The sequence below is a fragment of the Falco naumanni genome, chromosome 2 (genome assembly GCF_017639655.2).
Source record: "Falco naumanni isolate bFalNau1 chromosome 2, bFalNau1.pat, whole genome shotgun sequence".
Taxonomy (NCBI): Eukaryota; Metazoa; Chordata; class Aves; order Falconiformes; family Falconidae; genus Falco; species Falco naumanni.
In genome coordinates this window covers 791,327-818,401 of record NC_054055.1, presented here as the reverse complement: position 1 = coordinate 818,401, position 27,075 = coordinate 791,327, and the positions used below count along the sequence as shown (strand labels likewise).

At 44.6% G+C, this 27,075-nt stretch overlaps 1 protein-coding gene across 6 annotated transcripts in view; it reads left to right on the top strand.

Annotated features, from left to right (window-relative positions):
* The first annotated feature begins 930 nt into the window (after positions 1–930).
* Positions 931–27,075, top strand: part of PGM2L1 (phosphoglucomutase 2 like 1) — a 44,417-nt gene continuing 18,272 nt past the window's right edge. Inside the window, exons 1-4 of one of the 6 annotated variants that reach the window (XM_040583340.1) lie at positions 931–1,020; positions 1,159–1,381; positions 17,237–17,404; positions 24,978–25,084. In XM_040583340.1, the coding sequence (XP_040439274.1) occupies positions 1,271–1,381; positions 17,237–17,404; positions 24,978–25,084 (386 nt within the window). In that variant the 5' untranslated portion in view covers positions 931–1,020; positions 1,159–1,270. Of the gene's footprint in view, positions 1,382–9,815; positions 9,919–17,236; positions 17,405–24,977; positions 27,037–27,075 lie in introns of those variants that run through there. The other 5 variants (XM_040583339.1, XM_040583343.1, XM_040583342.1 and 2 more) reach the window with 5 other exon arrangements.

Sequence of the window (27,075 nt, the reverse complement as noted above, 5' to 3'; positions counted from 1 at the left end):
TGCCCATCTTCCCGAAGCCTCATAGGCCTCTCCAGTGCCTGCTGTCACTATGACAACCTCTGCCAGAACTTGCAGCGGCATGAGGATGCTCTGTGCGATGAAGATGTGCTGTGGAACATGGTCACGGCCACGGCCTTCTGCTCGGGGACAGGCAATTCAATTCGAAGTGACGCAGCCTGGGAAGGGGAGATGGGGGTTACCGTTTTCCCTCCAATGGAAAATGAATTGCTGCTGAAGCCCATCTGGAAATGGTTCTGAACAACGAGCTCGTCCCCTGGGGTAGCGCCGTTTGGAGGGCACAGATGATGCACTTGGCAGCGTGAAGGCTGCCTGAGAGGCTGGAGGAGGGGCACAACCAGGGAGGATTTTAGCTTTTCCTCAAATAGATCACCCAGAGGCACAGAGCACCTGTTTAGTGGGTTGGTTAAGAGATACACTGCACATTTCTTTCTGCATCAAGCAAAAGCAGGGAGCCTCCCCCCAGCCCCTCTCCGCCTCCAGCCTGAGCCTGCCCTCCCGCGGGCCAAGCGCTGTGCGACACCGATCGCCGACGGCTGCCCTCCCGTGGGGCCGCTACCGCCACCCCGGGGAGCCCGGGGCGGGAGCAAGACAGAGCCGGGGCCCCTGAGGGGAGCGACGCGGCCACCTGAGCGGGCATGCGGCGGGAGGAGTCAGGCCCCCGCCGCCGGTCCCGCCGGGGGAAGCAAACCCGCGTCCCCCCCCCCAGCCCTGCCCGCTCCCCCTCACCCTGAGGCGCGCCGGGGGTGCTGCCGGGAGTTGTAGTTTCTCTCCTCCCGCCCACCCCTCATTGCCACAGCCCGCGGCTGCGCCCGGACTACATGTCCCATCATGCATTGCCGCCGGCGGGGGGGCACCGCCCCGCCGGTGGGGTGGGCAAGGTGTGATTGGCGGAGTCGCGGCGCGGAGGCGGGGCCTCGGTTGTTGTCGAGCTGCGGCGGGCGCGGGCGGGGCGCGGCAGGGCGCGGGCGTGTGCGCGCGCCCCGTCCCTTGCCGGCGGAGGTGGGTGGCGCCGTTATTCTCGCTGGGCTGAGGTAAATAGCGGCCGCCGCGGGCAGCCCCGCGGAACCTCTGTCCTCCTCTGCTTCCCCCAGGTGCCGGGGCACCGGCCCGCCTCCTTTAGCTTTTCTCCTCCCTCAGGCGATGTGCGGTGCTGAGGCGGGCGTCGCGAAGTGAAGAAGAAGCGAAGCCGCCGCCGTTTGTCGCGTCCCCCCCCGCCATCCGCCCACCCGTGGCCCGCGCCGGCGGCGACATGGGCGAGTGCGGGGCCTCCGAGGATGTCAACTCCAACGTGCTCATCGCCCGCAGCACAGGCGACGCGCAGCTGGACAAGGCGGTGTGGCAGTGGCTGAGCTGGGACAAGGTGGGTGTGTGGCGGGGGGCGGCGGTGGCACGCCCCCCTCCCCCCCCCCCCCGTGGGGGCTTCCCCCCCTTCCCCCGGCGTGTTTAGTCACCGGTGCGGTCGCGCGTGCCGTCCCTCCCCATCCTGCCCGGTGCTGAGGGTGGCAGTTGGCCCCTTGTCCCCTCGGCAGGGGCCTTTCCCACGGGGTCGGGGGTGGCAGGTGGCCTTGGAGCAGCCGCTGTGCGGGTCTGGCCGGCCCGCGGTGACAGTCTCCCCGGTGACAGCCTCCCGGCCCGGGAGGCGTGCGGCCCCCGGGGCTGTGCCGGGTGGAGGGATGCCATGATGTCATCTCACACGGGGCTTATGGCACCTGCTTCGTGGTGCTGCTCCTGCTTCGGGGAGGCGCAGACGTGTCTCTTGCGAAACCAGATGTAGGGGGGGGATTGGTTAACGGCTTAAAACGCGGTTAGGACTCGAATGGCTTGAGGTTGTTTCCCTCGGCTTCCTGAATTTAACACCTTCCCCAGGGAAGAAGCAGGCTCCAGGGATCTTAAGTTCGGGCGTGCTCCGCCCCTTTGTAGCTCCAACAGGGTGTCAGCAGGACTGCAGGCTTGGTTAGTTCTGATTAAACCACCCAAAGATAATTTGGGGCCATAATGTTAATATGGCACTGGAGGTTATTTTGCTTAACTTGTTGGAAGGATTACTCTTTGTTTTTTATTTCCCTCAGCTGTTTTGACCAAACAGCATGGCCTGTGCTTTAAAACGTTATCCTGGAGGTGGGGAAGGGTAAATTACCAGTGCATCAGTGGTTTAGCTTTCTGTCTGGGGCTTCTTCCCCGATCCCACCCCCCTTTTTTTGCCTTTAATGAGGGTGATTGTCAGTGTGTTTATACTGTTTCCTCTTTAGTTTTGTCCTGTCAGGATCAAAGCAGGAGGGCTTAGATTAAACTCTATGTGACAGCCCTTCTGCTACTTGGAAACATGCTCTCTTCTTTAATTTTTGCAGGCATTAACACTCGCCATCTGCGCATTCTTCACTTAGAGCTGCTCTTGTGAAAATATGTTGCGAAAATTTCTGGGAATAGTGGCATGGGGGAGGGAGGGAGTGGAAGAGGGAAATAGCATTCCTGGTAACACACTTGATAACCCAGATTGAACTCTAGTAATTTTTTTTTATATATAACTTCTGGTTAGTGTATTGAAAGGTGGTGTGGTTTGTTTTCTTTAAACAGATTAATATATGTTTATCTTTAAAAATTTATGAAGTAGGAGAACACTACACTATTTAACATTAAGGTTACTGGGGAAAAAATTCTATTAAACCCAGCAATTTAATAATAAAACCAGTGAATATTACTGTTTCTGTAGCTCCTTCTGGGGCCCCAATTAACAAATAAAATACAAACTGAAGAGTCTGTTTTGACTGTACCTGTTTACCCTTGCTTCCCCAGGTGATAATCATAACCTTTCCTACAAGGCTGCTTGAACTTATTACTTGGAGAGATTTCAAAGGGTTCCTGTGAATTTTGAGAACTCGAAATCACCTGAAGGAGGACTTGGCGCTTGAGCAGGAGTGGGGGCTGCTTGGCCGGGGACATGGGTGGTCATTCTGTAGAGGATGAAAGCAAAAGAGGTGAAGGTGTTGTGGGACGGGAAGGCGAGGAGAAACAATCAAGCATGGCATGAGGAGGGATTATTTGTCCAATGACCTCATGTTTCACCACAAACCCAGGAAATGAGAATTCTGTAGGTTTGTTGCTTATCAAACAACTTGACAAGGAGCTGTTGGTCTCCCTGCTCCCCCTGCTCCAGCTTCCTGAGCTGTAGGGACTTCTGCTGCCTCTGATCAAGATAAAAAAAAATCTATGTACTACATTCACAGCTGTATTTAGCTGTGGGGAGCTTTCGGCCTCTAACTTAATTGAAAATTACTTGCTGTAATTAATTCTTAGAGTTGTGCTCTTCATCCTTTTCGATTTGGGTACCTGTGCTAACCTCTTCTAAAACTGTAACTGATTATGGGCTGGGGTGTGGGTGGGTGGAAGAAACCTGACCATATGATGGTTGTTCTTTTTTTCCTTTCTCACCAGTATTGTTCATCTTCATTAATGCTTCTAGCAGCTGGCTTAAGGGAAGCTGGCTAACTAAGTCTCCCTCCTTTCCCATTCTCCTTAATTGCTGTGTGTTTTGACACAGCCTTGGAGGCATAAGGCACCCACCTGCCTTTTATTTGGTCCTCACTGGTAAACTGTGTGAACAGTTTGTCATTGTCCTACACTTTCTCCCTTTAGTTCCTCTTCATCCACTCTGACTTTCTCATTGTACTTCCACATCTGCCTTGAGTCTCCTGAAGGAGTCTGGCTTGAGTAGAAAGTTGCGTCAGAGCAGTTGTCTCCAAGAAAACTTTCTCTTTGGAGCAAATGTTAGAGTTTTGGACCTTGGTTGTAGTAATGATTTTATGTGCTTGTCTTAGGTGGCTTTATAGAGTGGCAGGAATATGCTGTGAGCAGAGTGGCACAAAAATGAGGTGCGCTTAGTACAGCAGCTGAGCATTTGTTGTATGTTGCAGCAGAGGGGGTTTCAGTGCAAGTCTGAGGGTCAGATACTAGTTGAGCAGCTGGTGGGAGAGAACAGTATGGTTAAGATCCTGACCTACTTAATGAAAAACATGGTCCCAAACTAAGAGTCATATCTTTGCCTGAAACTGAGTAAATAACAGGTGCCCTCTTGTTTTCCCTCAGTACGTCCTTGCTCTGTAAAAATCAAGCCTAAGCTCAAGCTGTTGGCTGCTGGTTTATTAATTAGTCCTGTAGGATTGCTGCCAAGACTCCCATTCCCCAGGCCTGCTCAGTGCAGTATAGTTTTGCATATATTCAATAAAGATAGGGAGGAGCATTTGTACCCAGACTGTACCTGGCTGTGGCAGCTGTGGTGGAGTGCACCTGGGAGAAGGGATGTTTTGTGGTAATTACAAAGGCACTGTCAGAAAGTCACGAGGGGAAAAACTCGAATTAGTTCTCCAGGCGCTGTTTGTGCAAGCCTGTTTCACAGTACTCTAATTTTATTTTGCTAATTCATGAACTTGATGTCAGTGCAAAAATGTAGCATGGATAGCTTCCTGCTTGCTATCAAGGTGGCTTCATTGGTTATAGAACCATTTAGGTTGGAAAAGACCATTAAGATCATGGAGTCCAACTGTTAGCCCAGCACTGCCAAGGCCACCACTAACCCATGGTCCTAAGCACCACATCTACATGTCTTCTGAACTCCTTCAGGGGTGGTGACTCCGCCATGTCCCTGGGCGGCCTGTTCCAGTGCTTGACTACCCTTTCAGTGAATTAATTTTTTCCTAATACATAACCTAGGGTATTAGGGCTTTTTTGGAGTGCCCATCAGTGTTCTTCTAATTTTTGTGACATCTAAGATGTGTTTCAAGTGGAAATGGACTTGGTATTTAGAGACCAATAATTTGTTCCTGTTATTCAACTTGCAATATTCTTTCTTATTAAGACTTTTAAGTGAATTTTTAAGACTAAAAATGGGGAAAGAAAGTCTAGGAATTGGCCACAAGTGAGAAGATAAATTTTTTGAAATTACATGTATGTGTTGCAAGCTCTAGCATTAAAATGGGGAACATAAAACTGAGTTATTTAAATAGTTGATTCTGGGTAGACTGGGTTACAAACCCTGTTTTGGCACAACCAATACCACTCGGAGTGCATAAACAACTTTGTGAAACGGGAGAAGCCCTGAAACAAGGCAAGTGCAGTGCTTTTGTGCCTGTTCTAAGACAAGAGACTAAGTGATGTCCGTCAGGGTAGTCTTGAAACTTATGCTTTGTGGGATTACTGTCTATTGATAAATAAACTGTACTGTGCTCTGTGTTGTCATCATGGAGGTGGGAAAGAGGATGGCTGTTCTGTGTTTAAACACACTTAATTGTCAGATATCAGAAATCAGACTTCAGCATTAAGACTTAATTTGTACAGTTTGGAACTTTGCTGTGTTAGGTACCTCTGAGTTCATAAATGTAAGTATTCTGGGTGTTGCAGGATTTTCTGTGGTTTTTTTAACTGCTGGCTTACACATTTCGGTCGTCTAATGCATTTAAAATGTTCTGAGTAGCAAGTGGGTTTTATTCTGCATCATATGAGAGAATTGGAGGAAGAAGGGAGCCTCACTCTTCCTTGTTGCTGTACTTCCCCCTTGCTACCTGCCTGAGCTGGCACATCATTCCTGCAGTTGTTCAGGGAAAACCAGGGTGGGTTTGTTACTGATTACACTTGATGCAGCTGCAGAAATGTCTTTCCTGACCCAAGAAAGGGGCCAGCACATTAGCAGTCTGTGAAGGTGAGAACTGCCTCCTTCAGCAGCAGTGAGCTATAAAGCATTACTACAAGAAGTTTCAATCCAGTTCATTTGAAAAGACATGCAGGAATGATTTAAAAAACAAAAAAAGGAAGCAATTACATAAGGTTTTTTGTTTCTTCTTTTGTATTGGGCAGTATAAAAGAGATGGCTTGTCTGCTGGCCTGTGCAGGTGGCTCCTGGGGAGCCCTGCAGCACGGAGCCCTGGTGCCTCCCACCCACCGGGTCCCCTCTGTGTGACACTCGGATCTATTCAGAGGTACACTTGATGTGTGTGTGCGTATCGCATACTTGTATGTACACACATATATTTAAAGATGCATAAATATAAGGAAGCAACAACCAACCCAAAAAAGTTACTGAAGAAGACAGCACAAACTGGAAGAACCAGATAATGGGTTTATGAATCAGGAACTTTATTTTGAGGAACTTTATGTACTTAAGGTGGGTGGTGTTTTGTTCATGGCTGCATGGATTCTCTGGCTGCTGGTATGGAGATGATGGAGGGTATGTGGAGAGGTTACTTTTGTGGCTGTGTGAAGCTTCTAGTTACCTGTAGGACAGTGAGGTATGGCGTTGGTAGGTGGTGTGGAGATTTCTTTGCCTGTGGCTGTGTGAAGCTTCTAGTTACCTGTAGGACAGTGAGGTATGGCGTTGGTAGGTGGTGTGGAGATTTCTTTGCCTGTGGCTGTGAGGAGCTTCTAGCTACGAGGTGGTGGGTGATAGGATAGAGAGATGGTTGGTGATGTGGTGCTGCCTTTGTCTGTGACTGTGGTGAGTTTCCAGCTGCCTGTAAGACCATTAATGGAGTGTGGAGATGGGGGTTGGTGCAGAAATCCTCTTGCCCTTAGTTGTGGGGGTCTTCCAGCTGCATGTAGGTCCATCATGGAGCATGGAGATGGTTGGTGCTGTGGTGTTCCCTTTGTCCCAGACTGTGATGGGCTTCCAGCTGCTTATAGGACCATAATGGGGTGCGGAGATCCCTTAATCTGTGGCTGTGGTGTGCTTCCAGCTGCCTGTAGGGCCATGACATTTGGAGATGGTGGGTGGGTGGAGATTGGAGGTCATGGCTGGTGCAGGGATCCCTCTGTCCTCAGCTGTGGGGAACTTCCAGCTGTCTGTAGGTCCATGATACAGTACAGGCTGGGGCTGTGTGTGTTTCCCTATCCTTAGGTCAGTGTCCTTGTAGAAAGGCACAGCACTCTCTAGCTGAGTAGCAGAAGCTCTGGTCTGGTTATGTCTGTATATGGGGCTGCAGCTGCCAAAGAGGGGAGAATCAACAACCAAAGGAGTCACCTCCCATCTCCTCAGACCTCCCTGCCTGGGGTTCTCCCAGCCTCCTGCCAAGGCTATCCATCCCGTGTCTCCCTGATTGCCAGGAAACACCTGTCCTAGGCCAACCATGTCACCTACCCCCCGGTGACATGGGCTGCTACCAGTGTTCTGGCCACTGCATTCCTAGTATTGGTGCCAGGAGCTCGTCTGTGGCCCAGTCCACAGCTCTCCAGGGTGAAAGGATAGAAAGCTCTCTTTGCCCATGGCTGTAAGGAGCCTCCAGCTCCCTGCATGACTGTGATGGGGTACAGGAAGGATACTTATCTCTGGAGCCAAAGGACAGGAGCATGCTGTGGTCTCATCCTAACCGCTCTCTGGGTGTCTGGCTGTGATGCACAGGAGAAACAACAAAGGACAAACAGCTGCCCTGCCCTCCCTGCCTGGCACAGCCCTTGGTGTGCCCATCTGGGGCTGGCTGTGTCACCAACTCCCCTGTGACATGGGCCACTACTGATGTTCTGCCTGCTCTAACATGGCTGTGACATCACCAGGACTGGCACATCACTGTGACAGGGACCATTGAAGCAGGAAGAAACAAATATTAGTAAAATAATAATAGCAGCTGATCGTGCTGGGGAGGGAAACTTAAGCAGCTATAGCAGTAATTTAAAGAGCAGCAGCTCAGCAAAGGTTAAAATAGAATTTAAAGCAGCAGATCCTATCTACTTCCCAGTTTTGAAGACTTATGCTTCTGAGATTTGTAGCTTTGAAGGATAAATTCTGAAAGAAAAATGCTTGTGAAGTTGACTGGAGGTGATATTTCACACGTTTGAGGTTAGACATGTCCATGCCAGACCCTGCATCCGTGAGCTGCTGATGGCACTGAGACATCTCTGTGAGTCCTGCAGTTCACATTTCTTTCTTTTGCTGATATGAGCCAGGGATTTTGCCAGGGACTGTCCTGTGCTACGTGCTTCAGTTAGTCACTGGAACAAAATACAGTTAATTAACTTCTGTCTCCTTGGTTCACCGCAAAAAGTATTGCGTCCTCTCTAACTGATGGGACCAGAAGCAGTGGGCACAAAATGAAACTTAGGAGTGTTGCTCTAAATACTAGGAAGTGCTTTTTTTTACTGTGTGGGTGAGCATTGGCACAGGTTGCCTAGGAGGTGATGGAGTCTCCATCCTTGGAGATACTCAGTAGCTGTCTGGACAGGGTCCTGGGCAGCTGGCCTTCAGTGTCCCAACCCTCCTGATCAAGCAGGAAAAGATGCCCTCTGGAGGTCCTGTTTCACAAAACAAAATTCTGCTTTAACTTGTTTATGTAAACTGTACAAAAACTTCCACAAAAATAGTAGTGAAATGAATGACAACAGAAAGATGTTCTCTTGTTTACTGGATGCAATCTTGCTGTGACCCTCAGGAAGAGAAGAGAGAACCAAGTGAGATCTGTGTGCTGTGAACTGCCTTGGGCTGCTGAACAACACAGTGATGTGACCTGCTTTGCCCATCACTACTTCCTGTTTTGAATGCTGAGCCACGGAATTAAATTAAAGGACTTTGAGCTGTTTTGCTGCTCCTCTTGCCATTAGCGTTTGGTCTTGTGTTGCCTGTTTCTCAGAAATGTGACTGAGTCTCTAGAGAATTGCTAGTTCGGAGCTTTTGACAACACTCCCTCGCAGATACAGATTGCCAGGTTTTGGCATTCCTGAAAAGCCGGCATGATGTGCCTGTGCCTTGTCTCCCCCCCCCCCCCCCCGCCTTGGAGGGAAGCAGCATGTCAGCAGTGCGGTCTGCACATGCTTTTTGCGATATGGTGTGGTTATAGTCACGCTGTTTGTGGCCTTCCACCCTCCAGGGTGGATAGGTACTACTAATGCTGTGTGGTGCTTGGCTGAGTGTGGCATGTGCAAACTCCCTGCCTTGGGTGCTCATTGCTTTTGTTAGTTCAGAGTGCTGGTGAGGTGGGGATTTTGGTGGCTTGAAGACTTGAGTCTGTGTACATGGGTTGTATAATGTATGGGGAGGTATAGGGCCTTTGGAGACAGTACTGGAGGACTGTTTGTGTGTGGAGCAAAACTATTCCACTATTTGCTCCAGACGGGCAGAATGGGTATACACTATACCTAAAATGTTCTTTCAGCCTGGCTTTCTCCACTCTTAAGGGCTCGCTGCCAGAAGTAGTCAACTGTTACAGAGGTGTTGTGGCTCTCTGAGGGACCAGGACTTGGGAACAAAACAGAAAAGACAAACTCACAGTGTACACATTGGCAGCGGTAGGAGATATTACGTAGGGAGCCTTCTACCTCTCAAGTACAGAACCTACAGCCACGCATTGAGGCTGCGATTGGCTCAACTATCACCTTTCCCTTTCCTACTGCAGTAACTAGTCTGAGTAACTGCTTGCCTACAGTTATCCAACTGGTTTTAACATAAAAATGTTGGTGGGATTGCTGACTAGAAACCCAACACTTCTTGCTTAACAAGAGAAAACGAGAACCTACAATTTCTAAGAGCAATTGTAAATGAGAGCTTGATGCAAGTGCCACTGCTGGTCTTAAGTTGTGTATGTAAGGTGATTAGCTATACCAAAGGCAATGCTCTGTTTATCTTCATTCCTGTAGATGGGTACTCTGGTGTGTTTGGATCTTAGGGGCTGACCCTGATTTTTATTTGAAAGAAAGCTTAAAACAATTGCTGCTTAAAAACTAAAGGCTGGCTGGCAGAGCTTGATGCACTTAATTTGTGGCTGTCAAGTTTTCTCATTCTAACCAAATTTGAGACTTTTTTCCTTTCCCCCTTCTTCCAGGCTGCATATGCAGAGTATCTGCAAAGTAAAAAATGATGGCTGTGGGAGTTGTAAACTGCTACTTATTTTGACAGGATATTAGCTTTGAAACCTAACTCTGGCAGTAAGTATAAACATTACTAACATGATTGGGCGCAAAAGAACCAGTAAGAAATACTCCGCTAATGACCTTGTCCTTTAATTCTCCAGTTCTTTCAGGTTATGTATCCTGGTGAGCTACAAAAAATGTGTAATTCTGTTTCAGCACACAACTGTGCAGTATGTGGAAAACTGAAGATGAGGAAGCTTAACACTGAATTCAGCAGAGAATGGTGTTTTTTTAATAAAACCTCAAGCCTTTCTTAAACATGCTGATGTTGCAGAGTCTCAACTACTGCAGGATATGACCCCATAGTTATGCCTTACGTCTGATTCTGGCAGTAAACTTTAAGTTTACTTTAAGTACTTGTTTAAAGTATACCTTGTGTCCCTAGCAGGCTCATCGCCTTCCCTCTTCTTAAAAGCCATTATAACCACTTTAAAATTTAACTCTACAGTACCACTAATTCAGGTTACGTAAAGTTCCTGACTGAAAACTAAAGTCAGAAAAAATAGGTAATTTGCAAAAAAATTTTTTGAGGAAGTAGCACTAGCTTTCTAGAGGTAGCATATATATGTTAGTGTAATAATTTTATAGGAAAAAATAATGCAGAACTACTTTTTTTCTGGTGCTGGTGTAACTGCAGAACTACATTTAGACTGTTACCCCTGCAGCAGCTTGTCTCTGTTCCAAATGTTTCTTGTTTCCTTTTCTTTGACAGTGAATCTGAAGTACTGAAGGGCAGGTTCTGATAGTCTGATTCTCCCTCCTCCTAGCTTGTTAGTAATGCAAAACCCCACACTCTGTGAGAAGAGAGGACTCCCTGAATATACGTGGTGGAGTCTGCTTGAAATGGGATAGGAAAACATTGCCTGACCTCTGGCTGCTCTTTATTTCCCATGTATCAAATGGCAGGTATCAAAGCTATTTAAAAATTAAGAATGCTTCACAAATTTACATCTTAAAATGGTAGATTAATGTCTCTGAAGGCACTTGCATTGTATTTGTAGGTGCTGCTGGATTGGGAAATAGTTAAGGGCAGAGCTGCTATTCAGGGGGAAGTAGACAGGCTGTGGGAGTGTAGCATCAGGGACATTAAGTTATAGTCAGTGAGGACAGGCTGCAATTGAGAAAAAGGAACCCCCTGTAGTGGTGTACGAGGCACGGACTTCGCAAGGATGGTGAAGCAAAGACCTTTATTGTTAGTTAGTTACAGCTTTTATAAGTTTATACTCTGTACATGTGCTGCTAAAGCTTTATTATTGGTGAAACTCTTACTGTCCACGTGCCCAGCCGCTGTTCACTATAGGTGACTCCGCTGTTCCTGCTGTTCCCTTACCTTCTGGAGGCAAGGTCACATTCCCCCTTGTTTCTGTCTCATCCAGTTTTTTTTCTCGTACTCCTTCAAAGTTATTTACATCTTTGCTGCAGGGCCACAGCTGCACATTATCAATGTCAAACCCAGTCTCCATCCTCTATACCCTATGATGATGCAGGCTGGGGCTGGGCGCTGCCGAGAAGGCCCTAGGAGGCTCTGCGGACAGCATGTTGACCAGGAGCCAGCAGCTGCCTCTGACAGCGGAAGAGGTCAGCAGCATCCTGGGCCATTGCAGGGAAAGTGTGTTCTCTTTTTGCTCAGTGCTAGTTAGCCTGCATCCAGATAGCATGTCTGCTTGTGGGCTTCCCAGTATAAGATAGGTATTGACAAACTGGTGCAAGTTCAGCAGAGGGGCTTCTGGGGGGATGGGGCACTCGCCCTGTGAGGTGAGACTGAGGGAACTGGTGGGTGTTTTCTTGCTTATTCTCTCCACAGTTGGAAAGCCCAGTCACTAGCCAAAGGCACCTCTTGCCTTCCCTGTCTCTTTTCTTGCCCCAACAGTGTATATTCAGGTAGCACAAGCTTCTCCTTCCAGCCCCCTCTGGCTGCTGTCACCTTATCTACCACCTCCTTGCATGCTGCTGGTTGTGGCCAGGACCCCTTCCCCAGCTGGAGCAGGAAGAACAGCGTCTGTTGCCTCCTAATTGCTGCCTTGTTTGGCTTCCTGACCTATATATGTGTGTGTGTGTGGCTGCCAGGGCTGGGGCCCTGTGGTGCAGTGGCTGCCTGTTGGACCTGTGGAAAGCTGTTTGGCTGGTGGCAGGGGTCTCACCATCCCTGTAGGATGTGGGGCTGTGTGTGTGTCTTACCTCCCTCCCCAGTGCTGTCCTCTGCTCTGCTCTCTGCCTGTGGGAGGTTGGTCCCTGTGGGCCTGAAGGACCCTGCAGTCTGCCAGATGCTTTTGCCACCAGTAAGAAGTCCTCTGAAAACCAGTAGCAGAGTGGGGCTCGGAGGCTTTGAAGGGTGCATCTCTCCCTTCTTTGAGCAGTCAGTGCTGCTTCTGCCAGACACAGTGCCAGGTGCTGGGCTCAGGCCTGCACCTGCTGAAGCCATGGAACTGAGGCAGGCTCAGCCTCTTCTTTTTTCCCCCCTTTTGTAATCACTTGCTGGTGTGGGATAGCACCTGCAGCCTAGCTACTGGGGTATTTTAGGTTAATATTAAGAAGAAATTCTTTGCTGTGAGGATGGCGAGGTGCTGGCCCAGACTGCCCAGAGCAGCTGTGGGTGCCCCATCCCTGGCAGGGCTCAAGGCCAGGCTGGACGGGGCTGGGAGCAGCCTGGGCTGGGGGGAGGGGGCTCTGCCCCTGGCGGTGGGGGCTGGACTTAGATGGTCTTTAAGCTCCCTTCCAACCCAAACCATTCTGTGATTCTATATTACCCGCTCAGCTTCGCGGGGCAGTGAAGGAGAAACCAGTACCTGGCAGTCAGTCCCTGAGCCTCTTGGGGTATCCCTGCCAGATGAGTCACCAGTGCTTCTGGAGTGGCTGGGGGACGCTAGGGAAGACAACAAGTAGTGTTGGTGGGTTGAGGCTGTAGGCAGCAGGCTCACCACAGTGCCTCTGCCCTTGTCTCCCTGGCTCTGTGCCTCGAATAGTGATGGCATGCCTGCTGGCACAGCAGCTGGGGTCCCTACCCTGACCTGTGTTCCCTCGGCTGCTCTCCTGTCCATGAGTGCTTTAGTTGTTCTTCCAGAAAGTCTTGTTGGCCAGCAGTGCAGAGATTAGGCGTTTGGTGGATATTGAAATAAATGCTACTTTCATATCATTGATGTCCACATACTTCTTGACTTCAGATGAAGCACTAAATTCTGTGGGTTCTTCAAATTGCTAAATCCATGGGAATAATTTGAATTGCTTTGTAAGAGCTATTGGGGATGCAAGGATATCATAGAGCACTGCTTTTATTGAGGAATGACTATTTTCAAATGAAACAGCAGAGTTTGTTTACTAGGAAGCTTCAGACAGTTTTGTGTTATTTAGTTTGGGTTGTTTTCTTTTTTGTTGTTGTTTTAAAGGGGATTAAAAATAATGTCCAAATACTGTAGTTGATAATCTCGAAGGAACTTGTCTTTCACTTGTGCTAGGCTTCTGTGTTGTGATTAATGGAGTTTACTGACTTACTAACCCAGGTGACAGTTAAGAGTGGGCTCTTCAGTTCTGAGTTTGTGTTTAAGTTAATTGAGTTTGGTGCTAATAGCATGCTGCTGCCTTGCTTGGCTTCAGAAGCTTGAGAAATCCTTTTCTATGCTGTGATCTCTTAGAGTTATTTTTGAATACATGAATGAACTACTTCAAGCCTCTCTCCTCAACATCACATAATTGCTTACATTCGTAGGTGGGATTGATGATATTTCCATGGAATTTAGAAATAAGATGGGGTGCTGCATAGCTTGACTAGTCCAATACACCCTCCTAGTGCGTTGTGCTTCACGTGGCAGGAAAGTTAATGTTGAGGGGAGAGGGTGACTATGCAGTGATACTAATGACTTCAGAAAATATGCTTTGCCTAAAGACATAGTAGACTCTCCTCTTCATAACCTCAGTCTCCAATGTTAGTGTGTTGTGTGTTTTAACATTACAACTATTCCACTTTGAAAAATGAACCTTCATAAAAGCTACTGTGAAACCTTCAGATGTGTTGCTTTCATTTTATAACTGTAAAGCAAACAGCAAACCCCCCTGTTTTTTCAGAATTTACAATAGGTTTAGATGTCAGCAGTGGAAACTGGTGTGATCTTTTAGCCCCACCTGACTGCAGTGCTTTTTGCAATTCAGTTTAGTATGGTAAAGTGGTGTTCATACCTATGCAGCATGTTGCAGGAAGCTCACCTGGTCCGTAGGCTTTGAAGCTGCAAGTTGAAGAAAAAATGAAAAGCAGTAAGGCTTGTGGTAACAGCTCTCTGGAGATCAGTCTTCTAATGCTATTGAATGTGTAACCCAGAGCATGAGGCAGATCATCACCACCTCTGATTTAATACCAGACCTTGTAAAACTTCTTTCTGTTGCCCCAGGAGTTTCAGTCCATCAGTGGAAAGCTTTGAGGTTTTCTTCTTTAGCTTGTAACTTTTTTTTTCCTCTTCTTTTCTGATTGTGGGAAATTTTAGCTAGCTGAGTGCAACCTGAGCAAAGTAAAATGTTATTACAGTGCTATTTTGGCTGAGTCATTTTTGTTTGCTAGGAAATAAATAAGGTAGCTTAATAAAAAAAAATACTAAACTATTTGTAAAATGAATGTTTGAACTATTGCTTCAGGAAAGTCTTACTTTGGTTTTGCAAAACTCCAGACCATAATCTATGTAATGTACTACACATTACTCTTATTTTTGCAGGCAAGCAATACAGCATATCCTAAAAAGCTATTAAAGTCGCTGTATAATTTAATAACCCTATTTTAAAGCAAAACTGCATATTGAATTATGGTAGTGTGAAATTAGGTTTTCATGTAGTCTTGCCTCAATTCTTTTTCAGTTTAGTCATTTGTTTTCTGGTTGACTGCCTACAAACAGCTAAAAGAGAAGCTTTCTCTTCTGGGATTTTATATTTGTTGTGCCCCATTGTTTTTGTTTTATTTTTAAGCTTTTTTAATCTGTGGTGTGAGTAATGGCTTGTTTTGGTTGCAGAGACATCTGAGAACCTGAACAATGATGGCTTGCCTTTTTATTTTAAGGCACAAAGAAATTAAAACTTAAAATTCACATGTCTCATACTGCTAATGTTCAAGGCCTGTTATCAAGCTGTGGAAGTAGTTTCAGATTTGTCAACAAGTTTTGTTGAGTATTTTGCCCTAAAGAAAGGGTGAAGCTCTTATCGTTGTGCTTCTACCAGATTTTTTCAAGTCCTCCTGAAGAACATCACACTGTGCAGAGCGTGTCTCCTAGTGCTGCAGAGGCTGCCTTGTGGCAGGCCGTGTGGGAGCTGAAGCTGGCTGACCTCTATTTTAAATGTCAGGAGTGCTTCACCCTTGCCTTTCAGATTCCATTTGCCTTTTTTAATGCTTCCTTGGGACCCTACCTAAATCAACACTCTTTTAGAGAAGCACTTGTACAGCCTGAGCTGTTTCATGTAAAGCTGGAGTCGTGGCTTTTCCCAGCTGTGTGTTGATTGCCTTCTACGCTGCCTGTGTTGTCAGTTAGCCTGGCTGGGTTGTGCTGTGTTTGTAGGATCCAGGAGGTGTCTTGTTCAAACTGGCTGTCAGTAGACAGGCTGAGTGTCTTTAATGACCAAATGAATTTAGAGAGCCCTCTGTTATAAAATAAAGGTCCTTCCTCATCCACTTCTCTCAAAACAACATCCTATGGATGAGTCGCCTCCTCTTAGCACATATTGTAAAAGGACACATGCTGATATTCTACCATTGTTTTTCTTTGTGAAACTGGACTCGCCTTCTCTTGCTGCCCCCCAGCTCTCCCCAAGCACATCCAGGATAGTGTGGTTGTATTACTGTGACTGTCTTAATTCTAATCATCATAGGTAATTAATATTAAAGTTTCCCTATTTTGTCCCATTGTTTCCTAGCCTCAATATTAGTTGGATAACTATGAGGAACAAATAGTCTATGTGTATGGGCATTTTGTCCACTTGGTAGTTCATACCTTTGAAAGTGGTGCAAGTTTAGGAAAATAATGAACGAACAGTGGGAGATTTTAATAATCAACCTCTTATGCACCCTGCTACATAACAGACTGTGCTGCATAGAATTGACTTCAAATAGGATTTAGCATTCCCCACTTTAAGGTAAATACTCAAATTAAGCCTTTCAGAGATGTGTATAATCGCTCCCTTAGCTGAACTATGAATGAGAGTAAATGTATTCTCTATATGTGGAAGTGACAAACACGTTCTTTCATAAATGCAGTAAGACTATTTAACGTGGTGTGGGTTTTGGATCAGAAGAATTACTTCTTACTGTTCTATTTAGCCAAACTGTTTCCTTGTCAGGTGGCCACATTTTACTCATGGGTTATAGATGATAAAGGTGAAATGGTGTAACAATTGGCTAATGGTGCTGCCAGAAAAGGAGAATGCCTCTGACTCTTCTGTATGAACCACAACACTGTCAGAATTTGAATTCTGGGGTGTTTTTCTCCTTCAGAAAGGTAAATCTGGTGACTTTGGAGTTCTTTGTCTAGTGGCTATATCATGTGCTGTACGTCAAATTCTTTCTGAACTTTTAAGTAATTGGAGAAGTTTGGTTTTAGTTTTCTGGCTTTTTCTGAAAAAAATCTTGAGACCCTTCAAAATGGAGAGCAGTGAAAGTGGCTGTTACAATGATGCATGTAATACTTGCTCTCAGGAGTAGCACTTTCTTTTTTTCCTTTTCTTTTTGTTCCCCCAACCCTTTTATACCCAATGCATGTATTGAGCAGGGAAAGTATCAAAATAGGCTGGTTTTCTCAGAAAGAAATACCCATCTTTATTTGACAGTTTGTGATAAATAGGGGCTTTGACTCTCTTGTAACCGCCTTGCTAAGGATTAAAGTAATTTGAAAAGACAAGCTATATTTTTGGTTTTACAGTGTCAGCTTTATTTCACTGTGTCTGTTTACAGAGCTTTCCTGCGGATGAGGAGGAAGGAAATACTGCTTTGAAGTTAAGAATTTTGTCTGTCTTCCCGCAGCACAGATCAAGAATTAACTTACGCTACCTGTCTTGGAAAAGCTTGTTTTAGTCTGTGGTCCTCACTTACACCTTCCGGTTACGCGAAGCCTGTATTAACGACTAGGCAAACACATGAGCATATCAATGGCAACAAGAGCTCTTGAGTCTTTTATGAATAAGGATGATACAGAAAAGAGATTGCAATAGAAATGAGAGTTACAATGAAGGCTAGTTTGTGCAGACGAGCATTTTATAGGACAGGAAGAACTTGTTGCACCACAGAACTAGGAATTATTTAAAAACAATGAGCATATAGTTCAGATCCTGATCTCAAGAACTAAATGAAGACCTTAATCTTCTTTTGCAGAACCAAAAAACAAAAGAACAAATTGAAAGCTTGTTACAGAATGGAAAGCATAAAGAGTTACGGGATCGTCTCTGCTGCAGGCTGACCTTCGGGACCGCCGGGCTTCGCTCTGCGATGGGAGCCGGCTTTTGCTATATCAATGACCTTACGGTGATCCAGTCAACACAGGTAAACTGCGTAGCTGTATAGGAGAGGACTGAATGAGTTCACAGTAATTGTTTGGGTCATGTCGTGTACCACTGAAGTACAAGCTGAGGGTGAAACACAGCAGACGTTCCACAGTAGAGGATAGCATGTAATGTTTCGTGCTGAAAGAAAATAAAGTACCTTGAATATATTTAACTGGGCTTCCTAAGAAGTAGAATGTAATCGCTTCCACTGGAATTTGACCAGTAGTTAAAATCTGTTATACTGTTCTATAGTTGGAAATCATTAGCTGTCATAAGAACTTTTAGTATTTGTCAAAAACTAAGCAAAAAAACAACAAGAAAACCCCAAAAGCAAACCCACTCTAAGTTTTGTATCAGGTTTTACTAAGAAAATTAACAGGAAGTAAGATGAAAAAGCAAACGTAGACTGACTGTGAAGAAATCTGTATTTTAAAGTTTAACTCCTGGGGGATCCTTCTAGTAACACTGCTTGTGTTACCTACAACTGGATTAGATGTAGAAAATACTATGGTTAAGTGTGCTGGTGTTGCTGTAGCTCTGTCTGTAACTCTTGACACTTTTTAAAGTAGAGATGCAAAAAAGTCAAGATTTGAGATACGAACTTAAAACTCAAACTGCAAATCTTATGTTACATACTAGGTCAGAGAGGTTGATGATACATGGTTTATCTATGATTTAATATTTGTGTATGTGGGTTAGAGATCATCACAGAATTGTTTGATCAGAAAACATTTTAAACGGATATTGGCCTTTGAGGGCTAGTTCTTTGAATTTTGGAGTGGAGTATTTTGGGATAGACATCTTGATTTGAATACAAACAGGGAGATCTCTGAATTTAGACATAGCTCTCGTGCCATTTAGTTAGTCGTACATTAGTGTTGTTGGAAAGGATCTAATGAGATGGGTGTGCATGTGGGGTAAAGTTTTGGCCAGGGAGGCTTTAGTCCTAATTTCCAGCTCCTCTACCAGAGATCAGGCTCAGCTCGGTGGTGGTGCTGGATGTAGATTTAGAAGGATACAAAAGGTGGCATGTGGGGTTGAAGAGCTGGATAGAGGCTGCCGTGGAGTCATCCATGAGCTATCAGTGTTGTGGTGGGGAAACCTGGTGGCAGAGACTCCTCACTTCTGACACATCTTCCATGAACCATATCTTAAATTCTCTTGGCTAGCTGTTTAAGTTGATTAACAACCAAAACCACAGTTTTCTGAATTTTTTTCTTCAATATTTTTTACCTATCTCTTTTCCTCTGTTGATTTTGGTCTTGCATGCCAGAAGAGGGCTGGAAAATGATCAGACTCATCTCTGTTTCCCTCCCTGCTTCTCTTTCAAGCCATATTAATGAATTGTATGTGTGTTGTCTGAATATATCAACCTGTTGATTAATACAAGGCTTAATAATTTCTGCCTTTCTTTGAAGTGCTGTTTTGCTGAAGGGCAGGTGATGTATTCTGTCTCAAAGAACTTGGTCCCCAGTTGTCTCATTTCTTTCCCAATCTCTTCAATAAATACCTTTGGAAGGAACAGTTGATGTTGATTTAATTTTTGATCAAAAGTGATCCATGCTGCTTTTCTATATTGCTGGCTCATAGTGGATTTGTTCTTAAACTTGCTTATTGCACAGTACCGGGATGTTTTCCAGCTGATGTGTTCCCCAATCAATTTTTCCTGAAAACAAGTAGATTAGATAAAAAGTTTAGTTGTGAAGAGTAATTAAGAAGCTAATTTGGAGTACACTTGAAATTGATCTGATACTATCCAGACTTTAAGCATGTGAAAGAAGAGTCTAAATTTGAACATTGATTTATCTAGAGTTGTAGTCCTGTTTAAATTATCATTCCTGTCTTTGATAGTCACTCTTGTACATACTTTATTATGGTAAATATTAAGCAAAAAGCAGTTGGATTCTTAATCTGCAAAATACAGCTTTTTCTCGCCCCAAGGAAGGTAGTGCGATGGAAGGAAAGAAGTGTTGAATCCTCTTGAAAACAGATAGCATGAGTCAAAAAATGGATGTTCCTTATTTCCTTTCCTTGTGAACATAGAAAATACAAATGGGTTTAGATTGTGTATATTAAATATACTTGAACATCTTATGCATTCCCACCTTTAGTCTTGACTGTTGAAAACACAATGAATTGATTTATTTGTAAACATTGTACTTGGAACACCAACAAAAAATTTTCATTATGGCAAACCTACCGAATCTTGTCTGCTTTGTCAAGTATTTTTTTATAAATGAAGGTTCAGCTGTATGATAAAAGATGTCTTATTACATGATATACAAAAGGTTGATACAATCTCTCATTTAAAACAGTGCTCCTAAACATTTTTAAATAGTTGTCTCTCTGTAGGTTAATGCTCTGGTAGGAGTCCCTCAGTAGACATGACTGAAATGATTTGTTTTCTGTTGGCTCAGGGTGAAGTGGTTGCCTAAAACTTGGAACAGCTGGGACTCTATTAAGTTCTCTGACACTGCTAATGTTTGACCTGTACAACGGGAGCCCAAACTCTTTCAGTGAACCCAGATTCCAATAGCTGTTTATACAGGCTTTGAAAAGAGAAGTGACATGTTGGAACTTATTGGTAGAGTTTCAAACCCAACCTTATATCTGACCATTTTTTCTCTTCAGTATAGTCTTGGTTCTAACAAAGTTTTCCTTGCGTTTCTAACCTGTAAATTGGACGCATCTTAAAAATGAAGCTTCCTTTAATTGTAGCCTTACTGATCTGGGTCTGCCATACTTATGTGCTACAAATGCTGTAATGGTATGAACAAAACTTCCTGGTGTGGTACAGGTGGTCTCCACTGATCCAGTGGGAATGAGCTGAAGAGATTAAGGAAAAAAAAATAGTTTAAAAACTAGTAGCTTGTTGCCAGTGATGGAATTGTTAAGAGTAGCGAAGTTGCTTTAAACAAGTCCACTTTTATTTGAAGCAGAGTAAACATTTTGATAATGCAGAGGAAGTTAATGATAGTCACTTTACTTTTTGGCTTGTGCAGTGTGTTGAATTTGGAGTTGCTCACGCTCTGAGCGCCTGAACGTTGCATGCTGCCTTTGTGTTTCCAGTCTCATGAAAGCGTGACTGAGCTTGGATTGGCCGACTGATACGCATTCTTGGCAGAAAGTGGAAAGTTTTGTTTTGGTCAGCAGGGAATGCGTTTGCAAGTTCAGTTTCATGGGTACTACTGGTTTCTGAAAGTAACAAACTGTGTTGTATTCATTTTGCTCTCTCTGTAGAGCTTCTCTTTTAGTTGTTCATTAAAGCCATGTATCAAGTTAGAAAAAGCAATCTCTGGGAAGTGGATTAAAACTAATTTCTGAAGTAAACTGGATGAAATTTAATCTCTTTGAGTACTGGTGTCAGAAGCTAATGACATAAATGGTTTTACTGAACCTAATCTGAAAATGGGTAGCCCTGTCTCTCTGTATTTGTCCTTTGCCTGCTACAGGAATAAGTGGCCATTCAAAAGAAGTGGACTTAGTGTAATTTAAAGTGTTTGCCTCAATTAAAATAAATCTTGTTTAATGGTTATGTTGATGTCATGGAAAGTCAGATCCAGAAAGGTACAGAATATCCAGAAGCGGCTTTTGACTCTTCTGAAGATTGCAGCCACATAACCTACACATAAAGCTTAGGTTTTCCTCCTTGAGTTTTGCTTCTGTCCTGCTGAACCAATTGCTTTTGTTAATGGGTAAGTGACCCATCACTGACCTTTACAATGACAAAACCAGTCACCTTTGCATCATTGCTATGAGTTTCCTATTGTTAAATCAGCAATGCTAGATAATCGTATCCTGGGCTGCATCCCCAGCAGTGTGGCCAGCAGGGCGAGGGAGGGGGCTCTGCCCCTCTGCTCCCCTCTGCTGAGACCCCCCCACAGCGCTGCGTCCAGCTTGGGGGTCCTCAGCATCAGAAGGACACGGACCTGTTGGAGTGGGCCCGTCGGAGGCCACGGAGCTGGTCAGAGGGCTGGAGCTCCTCTGCTGTGGGGACAGGCTGGGAGAGCTGGGGCTGTGCAGCCTGGGGAGGAGAAGGCTCCGGGGAGACCTTAGAGCAGCTCCCAGTGCCTGGAGGGGCCGACAGGAAAGCTGGGGAGGGGCTTTGGGCAAGGGCAGGGAGCGGTGGGACAGGGGGGAATGGCTTGAAGCTGAGAGAGGGGAGATTTAGGTTGGATGTGAGGAAGAAACCCTTCCCCGTGAGGGCGGCGAGGCGCTGGCCCAGGCTGCCCAGAGCAGCTGTGGGTGCCCCATCCCTGGCAGGGCTCAAGGCCAGGCTGGACGGGGCTGGGAGCAGCCTGGGCTGGGGGGAGGGGGCCCTGCCCCTGGCGGGGGGTGGGACTGGGTGGTCTTGAAGGTCCCTTCCAGCCCAAACCATTCTGTGATTCTGTAATAGTGGAAAGATTTAAATACTACACTTCATAAAGCTGTTACTATCTCTCTTGATTTCACCAACCAAAAATCTTTCCATCTCGTCCTTGGTACCATCACTTTCCTGTCACTTCTCTTTTGCAATTGATCATAAGGGACCAGACGTGCAAGAGGGTTATTTAAAACATGGCTGTAGAAGCAGACTGGGTCTGCCAGTGAATTTTTTATAGAAACATCACTTGAACTGTGCAGTGGTAGAAATACTTCAGTTCACCTAAAGACAGGGTTTTTTTAGATCCATATGCTGACACTTGCTACTATGTTATTACTAAGTATGTAGCGGCAAGATGTTGAATTGGATATCTTCAGTTTAGAGGCAGTAGCTATCCTGGGAGAAATGAGATGGGGGCCCAATCAAAACATGAGTCTTGTAAAAAGGCAATAAAAGTCCTTTAAATTGAGAAATTTACTAAAGAAAGGGCTTATTCTAAGAGGTGTTGGATATCTATCCTCTGAGAGAGGGACAATGACACCTGGAAGAAAACAGGTGTGAACTCAAGTAGAGGGTTGAGACATTGGAAAGACTCTGCATTTACTTCCTTTTGCTGTTGTTTTTTGAAATTTATTTTTATTTCCTGCAACTTTATTAAAGGTATTTGGATAGTATACAAGTCCAGTAGGGCTGGGCAAACTGCAGCTGTGGGATCTTTGGCTAAGCTTAAGATACTATGTTCTCATACCGCTTATTGTGTTGTCTTAATTTTAAGTAAAACTTCACCATGGCAGAAAGTAAAGACATTCCTATTTTTATTCATACGAAAACTCTGATCTCTGTCAAACAGTGAAACTGGTTTAACAGGATGTCCTAAGAAAAACCTTGCCTCACCCTTGAGGAGACTGTAACTTAAATTGTAGTGGCACCCAGTAGGTGCCAAAAATGCTTAGGCAGAAATAGCTGGGGTGAGGTGCAGGGGAGAAAGTACAGAAGACCAAATCCTGCTAAAAAGATCACTGTAGGCCCTTACTTTGCAGCAAAACCAATCAATTATTCTGTGTTTGAAGAATGAGGGAATGGAAAGCTGGGAGATGTAGAAGGGTGCGGGCATTAGAGCCAAAAAGCCAACCCAGCTATGGTGGTTGCCATTGGGATGTAAGGGGAGAGGTAAGAAATTTGTGCAGAATCCTAGAGATGCCACGGTTGCCAGAAAGTTCAAGGGATGCTTCTGCTCTTGGGGGAGAGTGCCTGGGGGGAGGTGTGAAATAGAAATCACAGGTAAATCACATTTGTAAAGAGCGATTTGCAATGTATCAGTTGTTCTAGCTGAACTTACCTTGATTAGTGCTGCTTCTGAAAAAGCTTATATGCCCCTCTTAGCCTTCTGCTTCTAACTAGTGCTGGTTTGTCTAACGTGGTCCTGCTTCTTCCATAACCTTGTCATTTTTTGTGCCGTTAGACAAAACTCTGCAGTGTGCTCTGACCTCAAGGCGCCACTAGCCTAGATAAGGCATCTGTTGACAAGAATGTTCTAAGAAATCTGCTGTTAATCTCTTTAAATGTTATCTAGTCTGTTCAAGTCAAACTTGAACACATTTTCTCCATGGCTCTATCTCTTGTCTCATTACAACTGTGAATGAAAGTTCCTGATATGTCGTCAGGGTGCTGCGAATGTGTTGTGTATCAACACGTTTCAGTTCAGTGTGCAGGTGACTTCAGCTGGCGGTCATGCTAGCCATGGCAGAGCTTCCAGTTCTGTCCGTATTGAAAGACTTACTTATTTTGAAATTTTTCCTCTGTGTGCAGTCCTCTATAGACACACTACCTCTGCAGCTGGAATAGTTCTCCAAAGAGATGCCAGTATTCACTTGTTCATGCTCTGAAGCCCATTCTTTGATGGAAAGGGCAAGAACCATTAAGAAAATGGAACTGAACTGAATTTCATGGGTAGGAGTCAGGCTAGCTTTCCAGTTGAGAGATCGCTTAGTGGTGATAGTGAGTCAGACCCAGATGAGAATGTTACAAAGCATTGCACTTAATACCAGGGCAGGGGAGGGGGCGCGAAATCTGTTTAATTCTGGTACAAAACACCCTCACTCCTCCTATCAAGAGGAAACTTGTGTCCTCCTAAGAGGTGGCCTTTTTAGGGTAGCCTTGGCTATGGTAAGTTCATGGTGCTGTGTTTGTGTTGGGGAGAGCTGCTTTCTGGCTGCAGTGAACTGTACACTCTGGAAACTTTGTTAACAGTAGTGCTTCCATCTTTTTGTCTAAAACTGCTGATCCATCCTGGGTTCTTTCTGTGGTGGCTCTCCAGAGAGATTCTAACTGGGAAATAAATGGATGTGAAGGCCACGGGGAAGGTGAAGGTGGAACACCATGTAATGCACTAATTTGGAGCACCTAACTCCTCCCCTTTTGAAAAGAAGGGGTGGCTGATTGCAAGGCTGTTTGGTTTTCTCTGGTGTATGTTTTGGCACATATTTCTCCTCATCCCAGTGTGTGTTTAAAACCTACTCCCTTCATCTGCTTCCCTTCTCCTTGCATGGGGCTCTTCTCTGATACCTTGGCACTGGAAGTGTTCCATCTTGATGTATAGAAGACTGCTTGTATTTGTGCTGTTGTATCTGTGTAGTATGTAAATAGAGGACTTTGGTGTGCCCACCTGGAGTAGGTCACTAGTAATAAACCTTTGAAAAAGCAGGTGAGGGTGAAGCATCCTTCTAATGCAAATTTAGAACTAACGCTTTGGGAGCAGTGCTGAAAAGGGGTCTGTCTCGTACTGCAAACACAAGGATAAAGACTAGCACTAGCATTATATTGCCTGAGTGGATGGACTTCCAAAAAATGGATTTTTCTTTATTAGGTCTTTAAGAAGTTGGTTTGAATACATAAAACCAGCAAACACTTGCTTTCAGTCTGTACTCTGCTTGAGGATTTTGCTGCCTTGAGCTTTCTGTTAATGCTCTGTGGTCACTTATTTTTGTACTGCTTTTATTTCTCACAACGGTTTCTCTGCTTGCTTTCCTTCTGTGAACACTTCCGGGGGGAAAATAAATATGCTGGTTTTGTGAATATCATTACTGATATTTTTGCTGAGCTGTATTTTGCATACTGACACTATAAATCCTATGTCAGAGATAACTTGTAATGTTTGTGTGTGGTGCACTAGGGCTAATTCTTCCCTACTTTTTTCTTTTATTTCCAGGGGATCTACAAGTATCTTGAGAGGTGTTTTTCAGACTTTAAGCAGAGAGGCTTTGTTGTTGGATATGACACACGAGGTCAGGTGACCAGCAACTGCAGCAGTAAGAAGTATGAGTATTGATTACATTTGCAAGACTAGAAATTAAATTGTGGCTTTACATGCATTTCATTCTATCAGAGTATTTTTTTGTCATGAACTGCACATGCTCTTTCCCCTCCCATAGTCCATTTAAATAGTAATGAAGAGAGGCATGGACTAAAGCCTTTATAATGTCATTTGCCAGCAAATGTGGAATGTAAGGCTAGTCACTTCACCAAAGAACTTAGTCTAAATGCACAAGAATATTAGGCAGACATTAAGAAGTTGATATGCCTGGAGAGAAATTTGAATGTGAAGGTAAATTCAGAATACTAACATCTAGGTTGAAATCACTAACTCTTAATGCGCTATTGTTAACACTGTTGTTCTTTTGTATTATGCATCTGATTTAAGCTTGCTTGGGGGAGAATTCTACCTGCAGCCTACTGCAACCTGGTGTGTTGGTACCCTTGTGCTAGTCTGTGATCTCAAAGCATTCCCCATGAGGAAATACACTACCTGGAATACTTAAAATGTAAACTTCCAGTGATGCCAAATTGTGCTCTTTGCAAGGAAAGGGGAGAGAGGATCTGTAAAAGGACTGCTTTCTGAATTCTATTAGGAATCAGAATCCCTTGCCATTACAACATATGTTTTGCTCCCTGAATGACGTGTCTTACAAAAAAACCAACCCAGTAGCTAATTATTATTTGGTTAATTAGTAGCTAATTGTTGTAGTTAATATAGTTATTCTAGTTAATTGTAACTAATGTAGTGTGTTGTGGGTAGTTGGTTTTTTTTAATTTTTTTGTCAACATTTAATATTCTAGCATTGTGAAAGCTCTTGATGTAATAGAGCACAGGATCTAGTTAGTGTCTCCTAAGGGTTGTTTCTCCATTCCCCTGAAGTCTGCTTCTCCATGCTTCCTGTATGGCCTTCAGACACGTGTAGAACTTCACCCACCAGGCTCCGGCATAAGGATTTCAAACTAATCTGTTACACTGTGTGTGTAAGGCTATTACCCAAATTGTCTGGATTATGCACAGCTTAAAAATATGGAAGGGTAAGAAAAACATTCCATTCCAGCCACACAAAGCTTGGAATTCAGATTGGATGGCAGTACAGTGGTGTTTCACATATTGAAGGAGCAAACCAATTCTCAATTAGATGTTTCTTTTATCCTCTTGGGATGACACACAGTTACAGTAGTGCTAAAATAAAGTTGAACCTCCCCAAAAGAATATTTTCAATTGGATCAGCGTGCTTATCCAGCACTATGTGAGCAGGAGTGCCCCCTTCTTTGCATCCAGTTCCAGTGCTGTGGGAGATAGCTGGCTGTACAACTGTATCCCGTGATTAAGTTGATGTAAACTGTTGTGATACACAAGCCAAACTTCAGTAGCTTCAACTACAAGCTAGGCTCTCAAACTCTTTTTAAGTCATTTCAGGTTACATTTGATAAGTGCTATAGTGATATAGAAATTCTGAGTAACTGAAATGTAGACTGCAGTGAACTCATCATGGGGGATAAGGAAGCAAGTATTAATGCTTGTCTGTAAAAACAAGTGAGCAAAGCAAACTTACACTGCTTAATCTCTCATCTGTTTTGACTCTGAGACTTCCCATTAACTGCTGAGCTGTGTGTACCTGGCTTGAAAAGAGCAGTTTCATATCAAAGTTACCTGAAGGAGAATGTGTTTCTCTGCTACTTGAAAGGAAAAGTTTATTATAAAGTCAAGGTTTAAAACCATGGGTGCTGTTACTGTTTCTGAACTTTCTGGATTAAGAGTGTGCAGCTATGCAGAAGTCTTATTTTAGGAATAGATCTGCTTCATGGATATTGTCTGAAGCTGCTGAACAAGGCTGGCAAACATGGGTACCGAATCCTTTTCCAAACCTGCTGTTGCAGACATCTGGCACTTTAAACTTCCTGGAAGATTGGTTCTGTCCTTGAATGAAGGGCAAGTGGCACACCAGTAGGTTCTGTATCCTTGTTTGATATGTAATATCAACCAATAT